This window comes from Crinia signifera, chromosome 4 (assembly GCF_055691185.1).
Source record: "Crinia signifera chromosome 4, ASM5569118v1, whole genome shotgun sequence".
Lineage (NCBI taxonomy): Eukaryota > Metazoa > Chordata > Amphibia > Anura > Myobatrachidae > Crinia > Crinia signifera.
The window spans coordinates 111061909-111081255 of NC_139220.1; the positions used below are offsets into that span (position 1 = coordinate 111061909).

General features: G+C 44.9%; 1 protein-coding gene across 7 annotated transcripts in view; it reads left to right on the forward strand.

Moving 5' to 3' along the window:
• Positions 1–18204, forward strand: part of MYBPC1 (myosin binding protein C1) — a 123986-nt gene extending 105782 nt beyond the window's left edge. For 6 of the 7 annotated variants that reach the window (XM_083182221.1, XM_083182224.1, XM_083182223.1 and 3 more), the window contains 5 exons: positions 257–393; positions 5970–6156; positions 12921–12964; positions 13785–13824; positions 17414–18204. In XM_083182221.1, the coding sequence (XP_083038347.1) occupies positions 257–393; positions 5970–6156; positions 12921–12964; positions 13785–13805 (389 nt within the window). In that variant the 3' untranslated portion in view covers positions 13806–13824; positions 17414–18204. The remainder of the gene's footprint in view (positions 1–256; positions 394–5969; positions 6157–12920; positions 12965–13784; positions 13825–17413) is intronic. The other variant, XM_083182222.1, reaches the window with a different exon arrangement.
• The last annotated feature ends 1143 nt before the right edge of the window (positions 18205–19347 follow it).

The following is a 19347-nucleotide window of genomic DNA, read 5'->3' on the forward strand; positions in this document are numbered from 1 at the left end:
AACAAAATCCCAGATAATGCTAGTTAATGGTGAAAAATTGAATCACTTCCCTGGAGATAGATAAGCTGCCAATTTACCACAACTAAATAAATCCCCCCCCCCCCCCCATCCTTGTTAGTGTTTCAACACATTGAATTTACATTCATGATTCCATCGATCCAAAAATAGCTTCTTTTTTACCTGTGGGGAAATAATGTTCCATATTTATCATATGCATTCTACTTTTGCCAAGAATACATTTTGTTTTCTTTACCAGGTAAACCTTACAAGCGTCCTGAGTACTCAGATTTTGACTTCACAGAAAAACCAGTATTTACTCACCCCTTAATTAACACAGTAGCCATTGCTGGATACAATGCTACACTGAACTGTAGTGTACGAGGAAATCCAAAGGTAAGTAATGATAAAAGCAAATCAGATCTAATTGCCTCGATTGTGTAGAACCAGAACTATATTAACAGTACGGAGTTCATAGAGCTAGCAAATAATACTGTGTGGTATAGTAATGTAAAAAATATTTCTGGACTATAAAATATATATCGCAAGTAAAAGCCCATAATATATTAAACAGTGGACATTATAACATTATATATTGCCAGAAATATCAGAAATATCCCAAAGGGATTAGGTCGCTAGGTCGACAAGGGGAAGGTCGACAAGCATTAGGTCGACCACTGAAGGTCGACATGCGTGAATGTCGACATGCATGAAGGTCGACATGACTGAAGGTCAACTTGCTTGAAGGTCAGCATGACTGAAGGTCACATGGGTTAGGACTTCAGAGACAGTAGGTTGACACAAGCATAAGGTCAACATGGGGAAGGTCAACAGTCAAAAGGTTGACATGGGGGGTGACATTCTATGCTCTGCGCTAAATGCGCATGTTTAATTCGCACCCTGTATCGCCGCAAATCGCCTATTTAGAAATCGCATTTTTCAGCCTAAATGCGCATATTTAATGTGATGCGCATTGGAGGCTGAAAAGTGCGAATAGGGGCGATTTGCGGCGATGTGGTGCGCTGGTTTTAGTCCTGAAAATGTGCGATTTTCATGTGTGAAAATCGCACATTTGCAGGACAGCGCAAGGTGTAAAAAAAAGAACCGAGCGCGGGGTCCCCCGTCCGAGTATAACCAGCCCCGGGCTCACTGAGCCGGTGCTGGTGACATAAAATCAGGGTCCCCGACAAATAGGGGTCCCCTTGATTTTATGAAACCAGCACCAGACTCAAGGTCCGGCGCTGGTTCCCAAAATACGGGGGACAAAGTGACTAGGGGTCCCCCGTATTTTAAGAACCAGCACCGGACACAACCAGCCAGCAGGCTAATGCCACAGCCGGGGGGAGACTTTTTATACAAGTCCCCCCGGCCAAAGCATTAACCCCCTGGCTGGTCAGCATGGGCAGGGGTCCTGGGGAAGTGGGGACCCCCCCAATGAAGGGGTCCCCCCCCCTCCAGGACTTACCAGCCCATGCTGATAGTCCGGGGCTGTCCTCCATGCCCCTGGGCTGTGGGCATGGAGCTGATGCTTTGTGTAAAAAAAAGAATGTCAACTATTGTTTTACACTGGCGAACTATCAGTCCCAGCAAGCCTACCCCGCATGCTGGGACTTGGGGAACCACAAGTCCCAGCATGCGGGGCATTAAAGTGCCCGCTGGCACTTGTAGTTCTGCAGTGTAAAAAATAGTGCACAAAATCACACTGACACCCTGAAAAATAAAACTTTAATACACACAAAACACACTGATACTTACCTACCTTGAGCCCGTAGGTCGGTCCCTGGATCCTGGATTCGTCCTCCGGGGCTCCAGGGCAGAAGAGTCCGGTTCCGGGGCCTTGGTCCTGGTTCCGGGGTTCCGGGGCTCCTGGCGTGAAGAATCCGGGGTCCGGGATCCGTGGTAGTCCAGAGGGGTACCTAAGGAGGAAAATCCAACTCACCTGCTCCCCGGCGGCGACCTCCGGTGACAGCGCTGCTCCCGACTGGTACCCGGCTTCAAGGAGTTGGTCCGGCGCTGAGATGTTGCTCCCTCGACGTCTCTGAACAGAATGATTTCTCGGCCAATCAGGAGCCGAGAAAGTCGGCTCCTGATTGGCCAGAAATCATTCTGAATATAGACGCCGACGGAGTAACATCTCTGCTCTGGATGCGCTGAGATGTTACTCCGTCGGCGTCTATATTCAGAATGATTTCTGGCCAATCAGGAGCCGACTTTCTCGGCTTCTGATTGGCCGAGAAATCATTCTGTTCAGAGACGTCGAGGGAGCAACATCTCAGCGCCGGACCAACTCCTTGAAGCCGGGTACCAGTCGGGAGCAGCGCTGTCACCGGAGGTCGCCGCCGGGGAGCAGGTGAGTTGGATTTTCCTCCTTAGGTACCCCTCTGGACTACCACGGATCCCGGACCCCGGATTCTTCACGCCAGGAGCCCCGGAACCCCAGGACCAGCCCCGGAACCAGGACCAAGGCCCCGGAACCGGACTCTTCTGCCCTGGAGCCCCGGAGGACGAATCCAGGATCCAGGGACCGACCTACGGGCTCAAGGTAGGTAAGTATCAGTGTGTTTTGTGTGTATTAAAGTTTTATTTTTCAGGGTGTCAGTGTGATTTTGTGCACTATTTTTTACACTGCAGAACTACAAGTGCCAGCGGGCACTTTAATGCCCCGCATGCTGGGACTTGTGGTTCCCCAAGTCCCAGCATGCGGGGTAGGCTTGCTGGGACTGATAGTTCGCCAGTGTAAAACAATAGTTGACATTCTTTTTTTTACACAAAGCATCAGCTCCATGCCCACAGCCCAGGGGCATGGAGGACAGCCCCGGACTATCAGCATGGGCTGGTAAGTCCTGGAGGGGGGGGACCCCTTCATTGGGGGGGTCCCCACTTCCCCAGGACCCCTGCCCATGCTGACCAGCCAGGGGGTTAATGCTTTGGCCGGGGGGACTTGTATAAAAAGTCTCCCCCCGGCTGTGGCATTAGCCTGCTGGCTGCTTGTGTCCGGTGCTGGTTCTTAAAATACGGGGGACCCCTAGTCACTTTGTCCCCCGTATTTTGGGAACCAGCGCCGGACCTTGAGTCTGGTGCTGGTTTCATAAAATCAAGGGGACCCCTATTTGTCGGGGACCCTGATTTTATGTTACCAGCACGGGCTCAGTGAGCCCGGGGCTGGTTATACTCGGGCGGGGAACCCCGCGCTCGTTTTTTTTTTAATTTAACCATTTATTTTATTTTTTACAGCAGAACCCTGCACGGAACATTGCGATCTGTGCAGGGTTCTGCCTAATTCGCCTAACAGACCCAGGTCTGAAATAAGTGCGAAAATTAGTCACTTAAATAATGCGATGTGCAAATGCGCATAGCATTAAATAAGCGAATTGTATACTTTTCTGTGCGCAAACATCTGGATGCGATAAAAATGCGAATTAATCTCGCATTTTTATTCACCAGACATTTACGCACAAAATATGCGATTTCAGCCCCTGTGCGCATCCCATTAAATCGGCGATTTAATGGGAAAATGCGATAGCGCCATTTTGTGGTCTAATTACCGCAAAATAGCGCTAATCGTATATCATAGAATGTCACCCGGGGTTTTTACTTTTTTTTGAGCCGCCATGTGCCTGCAGGTGGTATTTCATGCCCTAACATCCACTTGGGCATATTGGGAGAATAACATTTTGTGCAGAACGTAGTGTGTAGCACTCTTTTTGTGTACATGTCGACTGTGTCTACATTCAGGTAAAAAAGTGAAAACCCCATGTCGATCATTTGACTGTCGTCCTTCCCCATGTCGACATTATGCTTGTCTCAACCTAATGTCCCTGTCGACCTAACCCATATCAGCCTTCAGTTATGTCGACCTTCATGCATGTTGACCTTCAGTCATTTCAACCTTCAGTGGTTGATCTAATGCTTGTAGACTTAATGAAAAGGTTAATTCCACCTAAAATGAAATAATGTTTTTAGTGGAATTGCATGATCTGAAATATAAGGTCATACTTTATGGGTTCGGTCTATCCAGCAATCCCCATGATATTTATAGTCTGAGCAGGGGATGCTCTCTTCTGATTGGGGGCTTTTTGTTTGGTTGTCAAAAACTTTAACATGTAAACGTACCATATTTCCATCCATCCTTCTCCCTGTTACATTATACATAATATGTCTCATGAGTTATACTGGACATAATTTCTATGCAAAAAAAAGCCACACAGAAAAATTATATATTTATGCCCATATGCCCAGGGGCATAACTCTCAGAGGCAATGGAGTTACCTGTCTGTGGGCTCCAAGCCCTGAAGGGGCACCTGCATGTACAGCAGCACCTGTGTGCTTCACAATGGGATCCAAGCGCAGCTCTGCACCAATTCACATACACAAAATTCCAATTTGCCTTTGGGCAATTGGGATGAACTTATGCCTCTGCCATATGCAGGGACATGAACATAGCAAGTCGCATGCAGATTTTTACCAAGAGCATGAGCACAGGTTATGTCAGGCATACGTCACACACAGCAGCGGCTCGTACCTGTTTGTATTAGGAGGCTGCACAAGTGCTGCATGCATCCGGAGAGGAGGAGAGGGAGACAGCCCCAGGCATGTACCTAGTGATGTCACTGTGTGCTGCCCCTAGGTAAAATTCACCACTGACTACATATATATACTCATATGCTTGACACCATTTTATTTGGGTGCAAATTACACATTTGCCATTAGTAAAACTTAACCTGACTTTACCAAGATGCAAAGTTCCATGCTTTTTTTTTTTTTTTTGGCTTAGCTCCTAGTTACCCTTGTGAAACCATGTTGCACTGTAGGTAGGATAGAATTAAAATATACCTAGAGATTTAGATGTGAGAGATGTGTATCCAACCCCAAATCTAAATTGTAGTGTAAAAATAAAGATAGCCAACATGTGTGGGCTACATGCAAGAGCTGCCAATATTTACCGTAACCTCCATGCAAAACAGTAAATGTATTTGGTCCCCTTACATTGGAACATGGTTTGTCCTGGTCCACAGTTACTGCCCATTCAGAATCCACTCTAATGTGTCTACAGACAATACTTACTGCATTGAGGAATTAGCTTACATGTTCCTATAAATCCAGGCTGCTCATTTACAGATATGACGCAGCCCTTAGTATTAGATCAGTGAAGGGAATATGGTCCCGATTCAGACCTGCATGCAGAGCTGCGAATTTGTAGACCTGCCGATTATTGTACAACCGCACATGCACAAGCTGTCTGTATGAACAGAACTAGCGAAGTCTGACCTTCACTGTGATTTACACCCTGAGACCATTTGGTGGCAGTAACCCAGCGTTTCCTGGGAGTACCCCAGAAAATGCAGGCCTTTCCCTGCCAATGGGAGGGAGGATCAATGATGTCATCAGCGGCATCCTCACCCCAGGTTGCAGTTGAAATCCTGGCGGTCGGAATCCCGGCGGTCGAAATCTCAACCGCCGAAATCCTGGCACTTTGTCCCTTTGTGGGTGTCCACGACACCCATAGAGGGAGAATAAATTAGTGTGCCAAGCATAGAGAGGCACCGGGCCTGCTGTGTGGCGAGCGCAGCCAGCCCACAAGGGGGAAGGGGCGATCCACGTCCTCCCCTTGTCGGGATTTCGGCGGTCGGGATTCCGGCGTCGGGATTTTGACCACCCAGATTCCGACCACCGGGATTTCAAACCAGTCCCCTCACCACACCTTTTGCAGTGCTAAGTAAGTCTAGACGCATTCACAGCCATGCACAGGGGCAGGATTACCTCCGAACCTACTAGTAGTAAATAAAGTTTATACTTTTTCTATGTTGGCAAATATTGGTAGTAAATGCACCACATGCTGGCCATAAACAAAACAGCAATGGGGGTGCCTTCATTATAATATGAACATCCTTATGTATGTATGTATGTATTTGAAAAATGTACTAAAAAAGTTTAACACACAATAATTATTTAACTGATTTACTCTATTGCAGCCTAAAATCACTTGGATGAAGAATAAAGTGGTCATTATGAATGACCCCAGATATAGAATGTTCGGCAACCAAAGTGTATGCACACTGGAGATACGTAAGCCAAGCCCATATGATGGGGGCACATATACCTGCAAAGCAGTCAATGATCTGGGAGAGGCTGAAGTTGATTGTAAGCTTGAAGTAAAAGGTAAGAGAACTGGGGACAATGGTGTCCATGGTAACCATGTTACTACATATATGTATATAACAGGCACCCCAAATTACAGTAAAGAAAATAAAATAGGATTGATCAGGTTCCTTAGAAAGCTAGAATATTTATAATTCCTCCAAATAAATGATCAATTTAGACTCTTCCCACCCAAACAATTCAAAGGTTAATTAATATCTGCTTCCTTATAGTGATGACAGGCTTCTGGTGAAGGGTTGTTACTGTACATTTAAGGATGTGCAATTTGGGTGTACACCTGGTTTTACATGGTTTTACTTGGAACTTAAAACTGGCCTGTCATTGGCTATCCAGCAGTCAAATGTATTGGATAGCCAATAAGAAAAATCTTAATAGATCTAAATGTGCAGTAGTTAGCATTATGAGCCAAGTAAGGGCCTGATTCAGAGTAGATCACAAAATCCAAATCTTTCTCATATAGACATAACAATGCTGCACTGCAGGTCGGGCAAATGTAACATGTTCGGAAAGATTTAGATTTGGGTGGGGTGTGTTCAAACTGAAATCTAAATTGCAGTGCAAAAATAAAGCACAGAAACAATATAACTCCCCCAAATCTAACTCTCTCTTCATATTACATTTGCCCCAGCTGCAGATGGTTTTGACCATTTGCTAAATATTTGGCTTTTTCAATCAAGTCTTCATCAGGCCTTAAATCCAAACCAGCACAATAGTTACAATCATCTAGAACTTTCTCATTAACAAAGTCTAAATTTGACAGCATATTGGACCTGTCACCCACACACACACACACACTTTTGCTGCCCATACATATGTGCGATCGGATTCGATGCGACATCGCAGTGCGATGTCCATCGAACCCGTTCACATCTTGTGGTGCTAAAGTGCCCCCTTTGCAGCACCCGATGTTGCATGCGATCTTGAGATGGCACATCGGGTGCTGGAAGAGGGCAGGCAGAGGGCGGCGTTACGTAGCACAAGAAGCGCTAGCGCTGCGGCGGGGGTCAGTCAGTGATGGCGGCAGAATTGTTTAAACACTGGGCAGCCCTCTGATTGGCTGAGCTATCTCAGCCAATCAGAGGGCTGCCCAGTGTTTTAAACACTTCTGCCGCCACCGCTGACAGACCCCCGCCACCCGCTAGAGCTTCTTGCGCTACGTAACGCCGCCCTCTGCCCACCGTCTCCCATGCCGCCAGCGGTCCCTCCGGCCCCCCCTCCCCATCCCCACGCCGATGAAAAAGCGTTCCCTCCGCCCCCCACCTGCGGATCACTCCTGCGATTCGATATATATTATGTGCAGCACATCTTGATCTTGAGACCCGACATTCGACCGGCGTGCCCGCGCATCGCGTCAAATGTCCCCTTAAAAATGCCAGATGCGTTCGAAATCGAAGGATTGCATGCGATATCTCACATATGTATGGGCAGCATTACCCTGACCAATCTATCCCATGTGCCCTTCTCTCTGAAGGCACATGTAGGAAGCAGAACAGAATATTAAATGGATAGATTTTCCAAATCAGTGTCCTCTCAAACAACTGAACTTAACGGTACTTGTTTCCTAGCAGGGCGCCTACTAAGCAAATTGCTTAGTGGGCTATTCTGCGTAGGAAAACCGCATTTTAGTGCCGTGCATTGCGATGCGATTTTTTAATGTAATTTATTCACTGCTCTGTATGCCCCAGGGGATCTCATCGCACCTCCTGCAAAATTGCATGCGATCACATGCGATATTATAGGGTGTGCGATGCCATTACATTAGCTATACAATAATATGATTGTATGACATACAAAGAGGTTTTAGGCACCCCCCCCCCCCCCACTATCCACGCCACCCCGAAGCGTGGCAAGCGGCGGCGGAACGCGTCCTCCGACCTTTTTATACCCCCAATATCCACGTTGGCGGGGAGTTGATTTAATATAGTGTGGCGAGCGCAGCGAGGAGACGCGGAACACATGTAAAGTAATCCGCGTCCGCTCGCCACGCTTCGGGGTGGCGTGGATAGTGGGGGGTGCGTAAAACATCATTGTATGTCATACAATGATATTATTGTATAGCTAATGTAATGGCATCGCACACCCTTGCTGCAAAGCGATTTTTTTAATGTAATTTATTCACTGCTCTGTATGCCCCAGGGGATCTCATCGCATCGCTTCTCCCGCAAAATTGCATGCGATCGCATGCGATTTTATAGGGTGTGCAATGCAATTACATTAGCTATACAATAATAAGATTGTATGACATACAAAGAGGTTTTAGGCACCACCCCACTATCCACACCACCCCGAAGCGTCAGAACGGCATAACGCGTCCTCCGTCCTTTTCATACCCCCACTATCCACGTCGGCGTGGAGTTGATTGTATATAGTGTGGGGAGCGCAGCGTGCCACCGAGCCCGAAGCTCATTTAGTCTTTTGCATATAGCCCGCAAAACACCCTACTCAATCTCTCTGCACATATTAAATCTCATCCACCTGCAGTCCAACATGGTTTTACCAAACCACCCAACATTTTCACTGTTGATATCGGGAAGCTTGTGCGGACTGAAAAGGGTCGTGACCTGTGTCATAGTCCCTTGTGGGATGTTGAGGTTGTACGATATCCCCATTTTCAGTCATTATGGGGCATAGCCAGCGCTGTATAAGCTACTGGCCATGCCCCCAGCCCCTCTGAATAGACGCTGTGCGCATGTGCACAATGTCTATTCCCGCTCTGCAGCATTGGGCAGGAGAGACTCCCAACTGCCCCCCACTGTGGGATTGTCCCAAAAAATGAGTCGGTCCCAAAAAAAGCTGAACAGTTGTTAGGCATGGTTTTAGAAAGGTGCAAAGTTACTTGTTTTTCTTTGTTTTGTTCCTAACAGCCACCATGCTGGTAAAATACAATGTTCAGTACTAACATGGCATTCCATTGCAGCTTTGATACAATTGGAAATGTTACCTCTCCCCATTAAAGCCATCTACAGCTACACTGTCCTAAAAAGGTCCTGAGGTCTGATGCAGCAACAACAGTCATTTGTGACATTATAGGTACCCAGTGGCGTAACGATCAAGGGTGCAGCTGTTATGGGGCCTGAGCTGTTTTTCAGGGCCTGCAGCTCCCCTTGCACCCAGAGAACGCCTACACCAAACCCCACCACTACACCCTCTGAGCAGGTGAGAGCAGATGAGAGCGGCTGATGCCACAGCAACATCCTGTTAGCCCACTCATGCTGCAGCTGCATCCCCCACAAGCCCCAAACCACTGAGGCACAGTTCTACCCAGTACCCAGCTCCCATCCATCACTGCCATGATTTGCAGGGATTTAGTGGGTGGGTCCTAATGCCATTAAGTGCCCGCTATCAACATACCTGTAATGAAATAGCGCTCACTCCATGCTCCCCCTCTGAACACCCCCCCCCCCCCCCATATCTCTCCCTCTGGCTACCCACCCCCCTTTCTCTCTTTCTGGCTCTGCCCTCTGCCCCCTTCTCTCTCTTTATGTCCCCCACTCTCTTTTTCTCTGCCTCCCTCTCCCCCCACACTCTCTGGCTCCCCCCTCCTGGCTCCTTCTGCTTCCCCCCTCTATCCCTTTGACTCCCTCTCTTGCTCTGGTGCCCTCATCTATTTATTCCTCTTCCCTCCCCTTTCTCTCTTAGTCTCCCTCTGACCCCCCCCCCCCCACTCTAATTCCCTTTGCCCCCCACCCTCTTTGTCTCCATCCTTTGGCTCTCAATCTCTCTCTCCCTCTGCCCCCCTCCTCTGTCACACCCCTCTCTACCTCCCTCTGCCCCCCTCTCTTTGCCTCTCCCTCTCTATCTCACCCCTGACACCCCCCCCCCCTCTCTTTGCCTGGCTTCCCACCCTCTAACTTCCTCTGGCTCCCCCCTCTCTCTTTGTCTCTCTTCCACCCCACCCTCTCTGTTCCTCTGTCTCCTCTCTCTGTCTGTCTGTCTGTCTCTCCACCATCTCTCTCTGTTTCCCTATGACTCTCCCCTCTCTATACCTGCTCACAATCACTCTCTCCAACCCTCTCTCTCTCTCCACCCATTTCTTACTCTCTCCCCTCCTCTCTGTCTCTTGCGCCTTCATTTTCTCCATCTTTCTCTCCCTCTCCACCTCACTGGCCAGTATTCAATGCCTCTGATTCTCCATATTTTCTGGGGAATCAGTCAATTCCCCGGGTTTACAGGGAATTTTCTCACTGGAAAAACAATTCGCCCTATTCAATGGACACAATTCTCTGCAAATGAAGAGCGAATGTCTGGCGATTCTCTGTTTGTGATTCTTCGTGATTCGCCAGTGGTTTTCAATGGGGTTTTTAGTGGAATTCGCCGAGAGTGTATTCAATGCTGAAGTGGAGAACTGCTTTCTCCAGTGATTTTCCCCGGATTCTCCATTTTACATTAGTCATCTTTTTCTGGAGAACTGGAATGTGATCTTTGAAAATAAAGCATTTTTTTATTTTTTATTTGGTGTCAAAAAATCTGATTTTTTTTCTGTGAAGGGGCATGCTATTTTTATTCATGTGCTTGCAGCACATGAATATATATATATATTTTTTTTTAACAATATATATATATATTTTTTACACATTCACCAGCAGGGGGCCGAGCCGGGAGCCGCTCATTAATATTCATATATTCACTGCACATTCGTCCCGATCATTACACATGCACGATCGGGACCAGTGTGTAGCGGCTCCCTAGCACAGCCCCCTGCCAGCTGTGGGGGGCTCTCCCTGTGTCCCCCACAGCCCACCAACACCCCCACAGTGTCCGGCGCAGGCAGGGAGGCTTCCATCTCCCTGCCTGCAGCCGTCCCCCAGCTCCCCGGCAGGATTCGCCAGGGGGGTTAAAATTCGCCGCCAGGGACAGAGAGCCCCTGAGGCGTTGAATAGGGAGAACGGGCGGCTGCCTGGCGAATCTCCCTACAGGGAGAATTGGGGAGAAAGTGCAGCGAATCCTACACAAGATTCGCTGCAGCTCCCCATAGAAAGCATTGAATACCTGCCACTGTCTCTCCCTCTCTTTCCCATTCTCCCACAATTTCCCCTCTCTGAGAAATCTTCCCATATGCTCAGACAGGAACTTTAGTCTTGTAGCTGATGCTTCATAATGTTTATTCAACGTTACACTGGCTTATACAGGCTTTAACCCTGGTGACTTGCTCTCTTGTACAGTATGTTGTGTGTCTTGCACACATCAAATGGCTATTAGCAATTGTAAACTGCAACCCCCAACCCCATCTAGATAGTTTGATTCATACCACCAGCTATTTAAGAGTTAATGGTGTTTCTTCCCTGTCACTGTGTTCTGACCAAACTTTGTTGCTACATTGTGGACTATTGGTCATAGCAATCAGCATTGTAAACAGGTTTGTTCACAAACATTCTGCAGTTGTCATCATTGCTATTGAGAGATCATTGGTCAAATGCTTTCTATAGATAGCAATAGCAATCTTGACGCGTGCAAGCTGGAATATGCAATATGGTATGCAGTGGCTGTGCTAGAGGTCAAGCTGCAGCGCAGTCCAAAATTCAAGTAGGTTAGCTGGTGTGGTTCCCCTATTTGAATTTTAGACTGTGCTGCAGCCCAACCTCTGGAGCCGCCACTGATGGTATTGTGCTTCATTAAAAATATAATTAAGAACAAAACATGTTATCCATTTTTGTCATTTTAATAAATTGAGAAGCTAAAATTATCTTTTGTCAAGCCTCTATACACCAATCAGTTCCTAGTAATTTGAACTAGATAATCTGTATACAGTATACATCACAATCAAATGTAAAAGGTGAAGTGTATACACCTTTAGACAAAAAGAAGACAACATGTGTTATGGTGCAGGCTGATCATGTGATTGATCTAGATCAGAGGTCCTCAAACTACTTTGCTCTGGGACCCCATCAGACAATAAAAATAATTCCAGGACCCCAGCAAATGACTGCAGAAGGTCTTCACATCACACGTGTACAGTAGTCTGCAGCCAACACATACTGTACAATCACATCACACATGTAGTCTGCAGACAACACATACATGGCAGCATTGTGGAGGCACAAAATGATGTGAGGAGCCTAAAATAACAGATTTAACAGATTTTTCAGACTCTATGAATCATTGACTGATGGTCAGCAACATAGAGTCGTGACCCCATGCTGAGAAGGTCGGGACCCACAGTTTGAGAACCGTTGATCTAGATAATTTGTTAGGCAATATGTTTCTTGATTATGGACCTGTTTGGCCACAACATTGTTCTTTAACCTTTTTTGTAACCAAAGGCATATTTTACAAGATTCAATTATTATTGTGTGCTAAAATATAAACAATCAGCATATATGAAATTTCGGGATTGTGCAAATTTATATTATAATGTACCGTAGCTGCTACTGTAGTTCTCTTAGCTATTGATCTCAAATTTCATTCTAAAAGGCATAAGGACCAATTTTTGGTGTCACAATGTAGAACTGCCATTTTGGATAATTACTAACTTCCTGTAGTCATTAAAAGAGATACCATGTTGGCGAAATTGACACGTTCCTCACCCAGCACACATGTCTGTATATCATGTTAAAACTGGGTCTGTTGAGTGGTAAATTATAAAATGTTCTAGATCACAATTGTTCACCCTGTAAAGTCTGTCCTGATGCCCAAAAACTGAAACAGGGTGTCCCAGCAGGTGTGTCTTCTATATGCCACCAGTCTGCCAGCCTAACAATACAATTAGCGATATGATGAAATCAGTATATACCAAGTATATCATTTGCAATGTTCTAATTCTACAGGGTCATTAAGCGGAGAACCTTTCGGCTTGTGGAAACAAAAGCAGGTTTATGACACAAATATGAAACTTAATGATACCTCCTGTTTACACTGTCCCTGCTCACCTCAGGCTATACCTTGCATGTAAAACTGTATTTGGAATCTAAGGCTAGATTGCAAATCTTGTTTCATGGTAAATCATGGCCCTGCTGCTGGGTGTATATTTGCCATGAACGGTGAAATAACAAAACATTTTCAACATAGCATTCATAAACATAAACCCAATCGCACAATGCACTGCTTTATTGGATTATATTCTAGCAATGGCAATATTGTTTACATTCAAACTTTACATTACAATCATAGCAAACATGATATATACTATAGGCCATTAATGTCATTGCCTAGCAATGTACAGTGGTTCGTTTTAACATGCCCACCATGTATATAGTCTTTATTATGACTTTTCAATATTTCTCATTTTTAACTTATTTATTGTGTGTCTCTTTGTGTGCGTGTGTACATATATATATTTTTATATATAAAAATATATATAACTATATATTAAGTGTGTATGTGTATATATATATAATAATATATTATATTATATATAAACTCACCTTATTAGACCAAGGTTAACCCTGTATTTTGCTTACTGTTGAACGACAGCAAAAGGTAAATCTGCTAGTTTGTGTGCATTAATATGTTCAGTTATTAATTGTATTTCTGAATTATAATTGGACTTCTGGCTTCCATTATCCGTATGCTTCCAGCAGACTTTACTAAATGTTTAAACCACCATGACATCACAGCTTGCTCCATTTGGGACTTAATATGTTCTTTTGTAGCTCCTAAATGCTCACGACCTCTCTTTCTCTCTCCCTTAGTTGCACAATAAGGATTATTGAATGTGTATTGTCATCTAAGGTAAGCTTTCATATGGTCATGGTCATATGAAGCTTATGTCTTTCCATGCTGAACATCTGTATCTGTCATGAATTGACTTAACCCTGGGTGCTTCAACAGCTACTGTTCAGGAAAGTAGGATAAATAATATTTACTAATTTATCTAACTGCTTTCAATCAGCCATCTCATACTTCAATATATTTCCTTAAAATCCTGTCAACATGTAACATCGTCTAACAATCTATGGCACCATAACAGCATGGGACTCAGAGTTTTACATCTGGACTACCCAGATTTCTTTACCCTATGATGTTTGTCATCTACATGTCATATGTACAGGTTTGTCTACGAGTCATATGCACATGATAGGTGATTAAACGCTGTATGATATGTACAGATGTGACCTCATACACCTGGGGGTTTATTTTTATGAAGAGTCAGGTTGTTTAATCTAGTCAAAACTTCTGAGTGTGTTTGTTCAGAATGTTATAAGAGCAATGCTGTTACTACTGGAGCTGTGTATTTCTAGTAAAAGGATTTGCTTTTATATTTCCGACATAACCCCACTCAGAAGTGTTGGTTTAAACAACCCAACTCTTTATCAATAAACTCCCTAGCCTCAATACACCATGTGGCGAGAGAAGTCTGGCACGAGCGAGTCTTGCCAAGCCATGTAGGCATGTAGCATCTCTTTTGTGGAACTAGGCATCGTAGTCGCAGTCGGATATGACAAAACCACTTTACAAGACGTAATAGGGGAGTGACCCAATCGCTCAGGTCCGAATTCAAACCCGTTCCTGATGTGGGGGGTTTACGTATGCGTAAATATGCACATGTGCAAACCCCTGAAATGCCTAAGGTGAGTTTTGCACTCGCTGGGCATTCATACCAGGATGGGTGGGAAGGGGGCAGCTTGGGGTGGATGCAGGGACCGGACAGCGTTTTTATGGGCATGCCCACAAGAATGGTGGGTGTGCCAATGGAAATGCTGGGCATACCCCTGCATGGTGTGCCCATGCATCTTGGGTAGGCGGCTGACATCATATGACATCAGCACCCCCCATTTTGGAGGATAGCGGGCATCTAAAAGTAACTCTATACTTTTCAGAGAGAAGGCTAGAGAAATCATTCGATGGTGAGCGACCATCGAATGATTTCTCCGCCTTGTAGCCGCATGCGACTGGATTTGTTAGTGTACACATCCCCTTGCATACTAGTGCGGGGATTGGTTAGGCTGGGGGGGGGGGTTCATTTGGTAGGACAGCATCCTGTTCGCTAAGCAGCCAATTTATGCAGCCTAGCGAGTATGTTTGAATCGGGCCTGAATTCAATATATGTACATTTGTGTGCGGCTGAGGCTTAGGGCCAGATACTCTAAGCTTCAAAAGTGATAAAATGGAGAGTGATAAACAGCCAGCCAATCAGCTCCTGCCTGCCATGTCACAGACTGTGTTTGAAAAATGTCAGGCAGGCGCTGATTGGCTGGCTGTTTATCACTCTCCATGTTATCACTTTTGAAGCTTAGAGAATCTGGCCCTCTATCTGTATACAAAGCCCAATATAGCTTTCTGTGATAAACAGCAGCAGAAGCTGTATCAGTATTGTGGAGCGCTTTTGTCACATCTGAGTGCTGAATTTGTGAGAATAAGCCTGGCGCAGGTACAGTACATGGTGTTCTGCAGCAATAGTGTATGAGGAGACATCTGTATATAATAGATACAGTAAAGTTATATATATGTGTAATGATGATGGTACAGATCCATCTGCACATGTTATAAGTATAATAACTTCATCTACATGTTATAAGATGATTGCAAATGAATCTATATGGGATATGTACATGATAGTAAAATCATCTACATATAATATATGCATAACGATAGATTCATTTACATGCAAATTGTCATCTAAAATGGATGCCTCCTGGTGCAGGTGACAGCAGGACTATAAATGCTCTTCTTTACTATTCCCTCTAGTTTTCGTCAAGTTACATTATACCATACACTTGGAGTGTGCCACAACAGCTAAGAGTGGTGCAAAGTAACAAGAAGAACAAAATGGCCGCCTTTCTTCCATGCACTTGTACCTTAATTAATATAGAACTTTCAAAAAAGAAATCCCAGCAGCTACCACATGCAATACTATATGTGGATCTGCAGCTCTTGACCAGCCGAAACTAGCCAATGACAGTATAACTTAGTATAGCTTGTGGAGTATATAGGATAAATAAATTGATTTCACAAGCAGGTAAATAATTGCTTATTTAGCATGTACATCTGTCTATTTTATTTGCATGAGTTGAATACTAAGACCAATCAATTACTCAAGTTTAAAGAAATAAAAAAAAATATATAGTGTAATAAAAGCTAACATAATGCATAAAAACTGTGCATTACAACCTTCTAGCACAGTGATTCCTAAACTAAATCCTCAAGGACCCCCAACAGTTTACATGTTTCAGGTCAGCTACCAAGTGCACAGGTGTACTCCTTACTCATTGACTCATTTCCAGCAGATGCACAGGTGTACACATTACTCATTGACACATTTCCATCAGGGGCACATGTGTACTCATTACCCACTGACACATTTGCAGCAGGGGCACATGTGTATTTATTACTCACTGACACATTTCTGGCAGGTGCTAGGTGTACTCATTACTCACTGACACATTTCCAGCAGGGGCACAGGTGTACTCATTACTCACTGACACATTTCCAGCAGGGGCAAGGTGTATTCATTACTCAATGACACATTTGCAGCAGGTGCAAGGTGTACTCATTACTCACTGACACATTTCCAGCAGGGGCACAGGTGTACTCATTACTCACTGACACATTTCCAGCAGGGGCACATGTGTACTCATTACTCACTGACACATTTCCGGTAGGGGCATAGGTGTACTCATTACTCACTAACACATTCCGGCAGCGACAAAGGCGTCCTCGTTACTTACTGAAACATTTCCGGCAGGTACAAGGTGTACTCATTACTCACTGACACATTTCTGGCAAGGGCACAGGTGTACTCATTTCTCACTGAAACATTTCTGACAGGGGCACAGATGGAGTCACTACTCAATGATACATTTCCGGCAGGGACACGTGTACTCATTACTCACTGACACATTTCCAGCAGGGGCACAGGTGTATTCATTATTTACTGATAATTTCCGGACGGAACACATGTGTACTCACTCACTGACACATTTCTGGCAGGGGTACAGGTGTACTCATTACTCGCTGACACATTTCCAGCAGGTGCAAGGTGTACTCATTACTCACTGACACATTTCCCTCAGGTGAAAGGTGTACGCATTACTCACTGACACATTTCCAGCAGCTGCACAGGTATACTCATTACTCACTGACACATTTCTGGCAGGGGTACAGGTGTACTCATTACTCGATGACACATTTTAAAACATTGACAGGTGGAGCTCATTATTTCACTTGTGTTTCTGTGAGGAGAGAGGAGACCTTTAAAACGTGCACTGTTGGGGGTCCTTGAGGACCAAGTTTGGGAACCACTGTTCTACCACATGATATGCATAGGGAGATACTCAGTTTATTCAGAGTATAATTAACCTTTCCATATTCTGATTTATAGGTGGGCTCAAATTTTTTCACCTTCTAATGCAAGGTGTGCCTCTGTCTATCATCGATTCTTATATTCGAGAGCTGAATGCGGATAAGGAGAAAGCATGAGCAAGTCCAACGTTGGCTGCTTTTCTGCTGCATTAAGTCTGGATATGAGTGTTACAGTGTTTGACCCTGAAGCTGCAACTATAACAATGTAGTCACTTTCTGTCTGCTGTCTTTATGTGTTTGTTAGAAACTTATAAATAAGATTAATGCATGGGTTGGTCTGGGGGGAGATGAATATGCTTAAACTTTCACTTGGGGCAGTTATACAACGAGTCCTAGACTGAGGTGTTCCCCTAAAACGCCTATTTATTTTCCTTGTACGAATATAGATTGCCAAATTGATAAAATGAGTCATTTATAGGCAGAATAAAGTGGCTCGTTCTCTTCATAAATAATCTGCAATGAATCAATAACATGGTAATCTCCATTTCTACTGAGGGGAAAAAAGGTATTTTAGTCAAAATGTGACACATTTGGGTAATTGACAGCTTTACTTGAATCAGAAAATACTTTACTTGTTTGAGGTAAAACCAGATTATAATACATAAGAAATTTGGCTTAGATAAAATTGATATACAGTAATGTCACATCATATCAATGTTCCCTTTATCCAAGTGTGTATATTACTGCACTAGATACATACACATTACATATACTGTATTAGGAAATGCTTGCAGGGATGATACTTTTGGTTAAATTACAGAAAAAAATGTTTGTGTAATGCAATCAATGTACAATAAATACGAAAATATTTCCGACATCTATCGGTGTAGTTACTTGTGACTGTTATCTGTCTATCTATGTACATACACTCTCACATCCAATATATCTGCAATAGTTTTGCCTCATGACATAAGCCATCAAATAACTAGCCCATTAAGATATATTCCCCGCATTATAATCCTGTTGCCCGTGTTTTTCTCTATAAACTGTATGCTCTAGTACTAGTTTCTGGCTGTGAGACATACTGTAGGTGCTGCCTTGGAATATGGCATCAAACTCTGTATGAATCAGCCATGTATTATCTATCTTCTGTTTTTTTTTCGGGTGGGGGGGATGCGTTTTATGTAAAGATTGATCTGTGTACAACAGAAAGTCCAGTGGTGTAACAATAGCCCCGCAGCCCCCGCAGTGGCGGGGAGGCGCTGAGAAAGGGTGCCTGACGCGGTCCCGACAGTCGGGATCCTGACAGTGATTTACCCGATGTCGGGATCCCGATTGTCAAAACCCCGACAGACAGGTGCCCGACGGCCACCCGCTATTTTCCCTCATGGGGGTCCATGAGAATAGAATAGGTGGCGAGCGTAGCCTGCAAGGGATCACGACGTCGGGCTAATGACTGTCGGGATCCCGACTGTTGGAACCCTATACCACACCCCTGAGAAATACCCCTTTCACACTGCAGCTATAACCCGGTAGTTTGCAGATTTTAAACCGTTTCAAAACGATTATAGCTGCAGTGTGAAAAGCGCCAGTTTTAAATTACCGGTTCAAGTAACACACGGCAGCGATCTGGGCTGATATCACTGGCAATATGGTCGCTGATCATATTGCCAGTGATGGGAGTGTGCCCCGGCGATAAATTGCCCGGTGCGCGCTCCCGTTTTCCGCCCCGTTATAACATACCCTCCAACTGTACCGTTTTTGCCGGTACAGTACCGTTTTTTAATGGTCTGTACTGGCAAAAAACAAAGTGTACCGATGTACCGATTTTCCGTCTTCCAGCCTGGTTCCAGGCAGTGCTCCTTCTTTAAAGAACCTGCGCTATTATTTAATGTGATAATTTACCGCGTGACTGTATAGTGCTCTGCAGACTACCTGTTTGCAGTTCGCACTGACAGCCAGAAGTGCCCCTCTGAGCTGCGCCGGCTGCCTGGAAGCGGGACATATGAGTAG